At 42.0% G+C, this 6,303-nt stretch overlaps 1 protein-coding gene across 1 annotated transcript; it reads right to left on the reverse strand.

The window, feature by feature from the left end:
- LOC147458202 (uncharacterized) lies at positions 1 to 3,714 on the reverse strand. The gene is made up of 7 exons (XM_086513410.1): positions 2,553 to 3,714; positions 2,388 to 2,455; positions 1,799 to 2,290; positions 1,326 to 1,716; positions 1,155 to 1,244; positions 508 to 920; positions 1 to 48 (listed from the first exon to the last, which is right to left on the reverse strand). The coding sequence occupies exons 1-7, from the start codon at positions 3,712 to 3,714 to the stop codon at positions 1 to 3; spliced, it is 2,664 nt and encodes an 887-aa protein (XP_086369536.1).
- Between the last annotated feature and the right edge of the window lie 2,589 nt (positions 3,715 to 6,303).

Below are 6,303 nucleotides of genomic sequence, written 5' to 3' on the forward strand. Positions count from 1 at the left end.
CTAAGGGTGAACTAGGGATTGATTTGGTGTGAGCACCACAAAAATTCCCTAGAGCATACCATATTGCAAACAAAATGTAAATTCATATATTGAATGGAAGAGTATCAAGACAAGTGTAACTAGAAGTGAAATAGACATAAACCTTGATTAAACCAAATAATATACATGACCAAAATGGATCCATCATATGAGCACAAGCCTCCATTGGGATGCAAACGCATTACGGAGAACTTCACCATTGTATTGAACCATTGTAAAGTCTCTCTCATCTGTTGGGTTTTCTCTTGATGTACAAGAAATAATCTTGCATACTACATTTGTTGGGATATCACATATTCTCACATGTTTATCTATTAGGTAGGTCTCTCCATCCAGAAGGGTATGTTGTGACAATAAAGGCAATAATGCATGGCAAGTTGCACATGTAATGGTAACACTAGGATCAACCATGAATGTTTTGGTGCAACAATGTGGACACCAAATTCGTGGTGTCTCATGAAATCGGACTCGAGACCTGCCACGTTGATGTTTCCTTCGCAATATACCAGTTACGTGAGCTCGCTTTGTTGGTTGGGATGTCCCTACTTCATAAACCTCTATATTTGGCTCCACTTCTTGTGGCCTCTTCCCATGCCCAAGTCTTGTTTGAGTCACATGTGCTTGTATTTGCCGTATACTTCCTCTCATAGGCATCTCAATCACCTTCGGTGGCGAGGTCTTTAGTAAGGTATCCTTGCAAATGTTGAGTTCACGTAACAAGATTTCTTTTTGAGCCGGATCATTGTCCTTCAAGCCTTCTTCAATCCTTGTAAGTATGCTTCTGACCTCGCTTACACATTTCAAGACCTCATTATCATCAACCCCATCCTCAATTGAGTTGCCTGCGAAATATTCATTGATATCTTCTGTGTTCTGGGGATCTTTATCAATGGCATGCTCATTATCCACAGTTGGAATGAAGGGATACAAGTGTGGAAAGTACTTTTTTATGATTAGGTGAAGTGCATATAGGTGTTTACACCCGCTTGCCCAATCTGGGCAATCACAGTAGTTGCATTGCATGCTCACATGATGCCAGTGGCTTGTATTAGAAATACTTCGAACCTTGAATAATAGTGTCATCTCATTCACAATTTCCAAGGTGGAAGGATCACCCTCGTACAGTTGTAGTATTTTCTCCCCACCATGTAATCGTGTAGTGTGTTGCTTTGAAGAACCCCGGATGTTGTAGCGGCCCGAGTCAACTAGAGTAACAATACCAAATCAAGTTTAGGGTTCCTCTTTCATAACAAAGAGAGAAATCAATCCATGAGGGCTTGTATTACCTATTTCTTGTTTTTTTTTGAAGAACTCTAATAAAGTACCACCCATTCTAGTGCCAGTTGTTGAATCACCCACAATAGCATGCAAGAGATCCACAATCGATCTATTGATCCACGCGTCTAATAAGGTATACTTTATGTATTGCCACAATCTCTCCACTAAGTTGGTAGTGTCAACATTTCCATAGTTGAATAAACGACCAAACTTGGGCCATCTTTTGCGCCATGGGCAATCACGTCCACACCAACCATTTTTTACATACCTCTGCACATTAACATGAGCTGCATAGTGTTGAAGAAGTTCTTGGTAGTGATTCTCAAATTCTACTTCGTTGAAGGCATGCATAAGTGTTGTCATTGATGAATAAAGATGATCTTGGAGCTCCTTTGGTACCTACAAAATAAAAGAACAATTGGTTATCAAGGTGCACAGAGACCCACACATGCATTGCATTCACAAAAAAGAGTCCATAAACCTTTGGAAGAAGATTTTCCACCCATGCTTTCTTTGTGTGGAACCAACACACAATAATGTGGCAAAAACGTTGCTCTCGGGTTCCCGTTTCATAAGAATGCCAACAATATTCATCTCCATTGATGACCTTTGAGAATGCTTCAAGCTCTAAAGCAGATTTGTCAATGACAAGGGCGGTAGGTCTAACATTCCCCATTCTAGATAGGATTGTAGATAATGTTATCTCTAATGCTATCCTCTCATGGTCTGAGCCTGGGTCATTAGAGCACATCATAAACCAAATTGGAATACCCACACCATGTTGGTTTGGCAAGACAACGGCGTATAGTGGTAGCCCAAATGCATTCATCTTAAAAGTGCTATCAATAGCCCATGAGTTATGCCGAGAGAATCGCATATCCATTTCCAACATCCATTGGTCTTGAATAATAAGAATAAAGGGCTTTTCACTGTCATTTGTTGCATGAGGATTGTAAGGTTGGTAGTAGCACACCTACATGTTTTCACAAAAAAAGCTTCAATAGTCATTATGCTCAAACAACTTTTGGTCACTACAACTCTCACAAACAAGCACAATATATTATGGATACCTTTCGTTGCTTCTTTAGCATTGTAGCCTCGGTCAACATACATGTCCAATCATCCCTAGAAAGTTTTCCTTGGAGCACAAAATGAGAAGTATACATAAAATGCATTAGTTTCACCACTAGAAATTACAAAGTGTACTTGAATCAAAGAGATAGCCAAGTAAATACCTTGATTTCGTATTTGAAATGACATCATTGAAACTTCCCTTTGTATCATAAAGAATCTGAAGGTCACTTGATCAACGGAAGAAGACCGTTCATAATGTAATTGCTCTTTTGATAAGGACATCTTTGCAACACTTCGTGCATTGCCAACATAAAAAAGATCTTCCATACAACACTCAATCACATTTGGGTGGACAGGTAAGTGGTATAAATCCTCACGACTACCAGGGGTATGTCCTTCATGAAGAGGAAACAACAAAATGGATGCCTTTTTGTTACCATCAAGATATTCTACTTTGACTTTGAAAGGGCATCCACACTTCTTTGTTTTTCTAAGCCTCTTTTTGGTACCTTTATTATGGGGTTGTCCACCTCTATGACAAATGTAATCGATAGTGGTCTTAGAGATACCATGGTTCTTACTAGAACGGACCATAACAAGCCTCACTTGATGCTCAACCATAATATCCACCAAAGCTGCTTTTACTTCTGATACATCTACACTTTTGTGATGCGGAAAACCAACATATGTATGCTTTCTTTTGGCACTATTGCATGCCTCTAAGTATTCCTTCCATCTGTTACACTCACAAGCACTGAGAAGGTCCTTCACATAGTCAAGTGGAATCCCATGTCTTCTAATGTCCACACACCACTCTAACTTGATCATTCTAATGGTATCTTCTATCCCCAAGTGATTTTGTTCATACCCCTTTGTGTGGCAACCTTGGACAATGTTCCCCCATTCTTCGAGATAAGATATCTTGAGCTTTGAAGATGATGAGGGTAAACAAAGAGAACTCATGCCATCTTCAGAAGGTCCCAAGCACAAACCTTCCTTCCTTTTTCTCCATCTACCCAAATCTAGCACCCCTCTAGTATCACAAGCTTTAAGAGCTGCCAAGGTGATTAAAGTGTCATCCCTAATCACACTCTTCATCAACTCATAAGTACTCCTTTCAAAAGAATAGAAAATAGGAGAAACATATGCTAGTGGATCGAAGGAAGGTAACCTTGTTTGTGTCCTCCGCGATATGACTTCATCACCTTCAAAGGAGCTCGGAGAGTCACTAGCTTGATCACATGTGTTGCTACTGCTTGAGTCACTCTCCCACTCTAGGTCCGATATGATCTCGTTGCCCGTATGGTCTTCAAGTGATTCCATATTGTAGGAAGCCGAGTTTATTTCACTCTTAGTTCATCCTTAGTTCACCTCTGTGAACCCACATTGACAGGCGAGGCCAAGTTCACCACTAGTTTACCCTTAGTTCACCCCTAGTTCACTATGGTGAAGTACAAAAACCTTAGTTTACATCTAGTTCACCCTAGTTTACTGTAAGTTCACTAATTTCAAAGCTCTCTCTCCTCACTATACGTGCACATTAGCGTCCCCCTATGTGAAGGTTTGGATTTTTAAAGCGTGCCTTCTCAAAGTAATAGTGAATGCCCTTTAACTATCCTTGGATTATGTGCAAATCTACTTTTCAGGCCTAGTTTACCCGAAGTTCACCTCCAATCATTAATCAATCTTCCTAAAAAGACGTACAATTTGCTTTTCCACCCTAGTTCACCCCTAGTTCACGCGTAGTTCACCCCTAGTTCACCCCTAGTTCACCGATTCGTTGGACGGCTAGGATTACGTTTCGCTTCCCGCTTTCCTTTCCCACCATAGATCCCCTCTGGAATTCAGCCGTGCCACATAGTGACGAGGCTGGACTGCCCTGCGGAAGGATGCTTGCTACCTACTGGCAACCGCCTGCTTGTTGTTCCTCCACACTATTTGGCACGGATGTTTTCAAATGGGATCAACGATGGGGTCTTTCGGGCCGTTAGATGTATAGTAAATTCAAGTCGATTGGTAAATTTGGGTCAGCAAGTAAATTCGGGCCAGTAGGTAAATTCAGGCCCGCACCTTGAGCCTCAAACCCGAACCTCCCTCGTATGAAGCATGTGCTCTAACCACCACACCCACATGCGTTCACTGAAGTATGTGGCATTTCAATGCTACATATGTAAATGCGGGCCGATTTGTAAATTTGGGACAGTTTTGAAAATTTGGGGCACGCAAATTTGTAAATTCGGGCCGCACGATCTTGTAAATTTGGGCCTCTCGATCGCATGGCGTACAATGCACGTGCCTCGCCATTTTCATGTCCACCCTTGATCGCATTTGAACACGCCCGTGTCATATAGTGCGGAGGCATGTCATTCACAGGAAGCGGAGGCAGAATGTCCTTAGGATGTGCTCACACGAGGCTTACTTATATGTAAGCCTTGATATATCTGCCGTGAGGTCGGTACGTGGCATTTCTATGCCACATATGTAAATGCGGGCCGATTTGTAAATTTGGGCCGCAAGATCTTGTAAATTCGGGCCACCCAATTGCATGGCATACAATGCACATGCCTCGCCATTTTCACGTCCACCCTTGATCCCATTTGAACATGCCCGTGCCATATAGTGATGAGGCTTGTCGTTCACAGGAAGCGGAGGCAGAATGTCCTTAGGATGTGCTCACACGAGGCTTAGTTATATGTAAGCCTCGACATATCTTCCGTGAGGCTGGTACGGCAGCTCATAGAGGGACGGGGAGCAGTAGATAGTGAGAGAAAGAGTGAGCGTCATCGTTTAGGCTCTAGCAATGTGTGAAAGCATGTATCTCTGCTAGGTACACATGTATATTGTGAAGGTTACCCATAATGACCTACATAGTTCCATGATGCATCATGCTAGTGCCATTCATGGCACTACTGAATTCAACTGCAAACGCTCCCTCTATAATTGCCATCTAATGTTTCGACACTAAAAGGTGATACATGAGACTCCCAAAGGCAAATGATAAATGTGTGATATATGTCAGAATGTCCATGGCATCCGTATCAACACTCAGTACATCCTTTGCTTCATTGGTAACTACATCAACTTTATCAAGATGAGTCATGTATGGATGCTTCAATCCTAACTCCGAGGTAGTCATCACTCCCACATCATCCATAGGGAATGGTTCTACATGTCCTGGCATAACTATATCAGGCTCTAGCATGAGCATATCAAAAAACTCCATGCCATCCATCTCAATCGTATGAGGAATCTCTCCTCTAAGAGAATAAATCCACAGTATCTACCTAGAGCATGACCGCTTCAACTCCCACACAAGAGACTCGTCTCGTCTCTCGCTGACATGTCTATCACCAAATAGAGATTGAACTGTCTCAAGAGTCAGACACATGCAATGGATAGACAAAGCCACTTCTAGCTCCCCTCAAAATCACTAGCGATTTGCATTGCATTGAGAAAGAATGCTCTCTAAGCAGTATCTAACATCCACTATCTGCTAATTGTCTCACTGAGATCAAACTCTGTGTCAGTTGAGAAACATAAAGCACACGTCAAAGTTCATATGATGCACCAATAGGCAATGACATACATACATCTTCTGCTCGTGTAATGTCAAACACCGAACCATTGGCCGATTGCACTTGACTAAGACTCCACTATTTGCTATGTCTCACTGAGATGAAGCTATGTCTCTGCTGAGGAATAAAAAGCACATGTCAAAGTGCATAGGATACACCATTGGGCAATGACGTACATACATCTCTTGCTCCTACAACCTCAAACGCCAAAACATTGGCTAATTGCACTTGACCAAGACTCCCATTAGAGAAAGTGCCAAACCACTCGTGACGACATGGTGTGATGTGGAAGACTACATCCTCATCTAGCAACCAATGGGACTTGAAAGGCTGATGG

The sequence above is a fragment of the Adiantum capillus-veneris genome, chromosome 5, assembly GCF_014529385.1.
Source record: "Adiantum capillus-veneris isolate H3 chromosome 5, ASM1452938v2, whole genome shotgun sequence".
Taxonomy (NCBI): Eukaryota; Viridiplantae; Streptophyta; class Polypodiopsida; order Polypodiales; family Pteridaceae; genus Adiantum; species Adiantum capillus-veneris.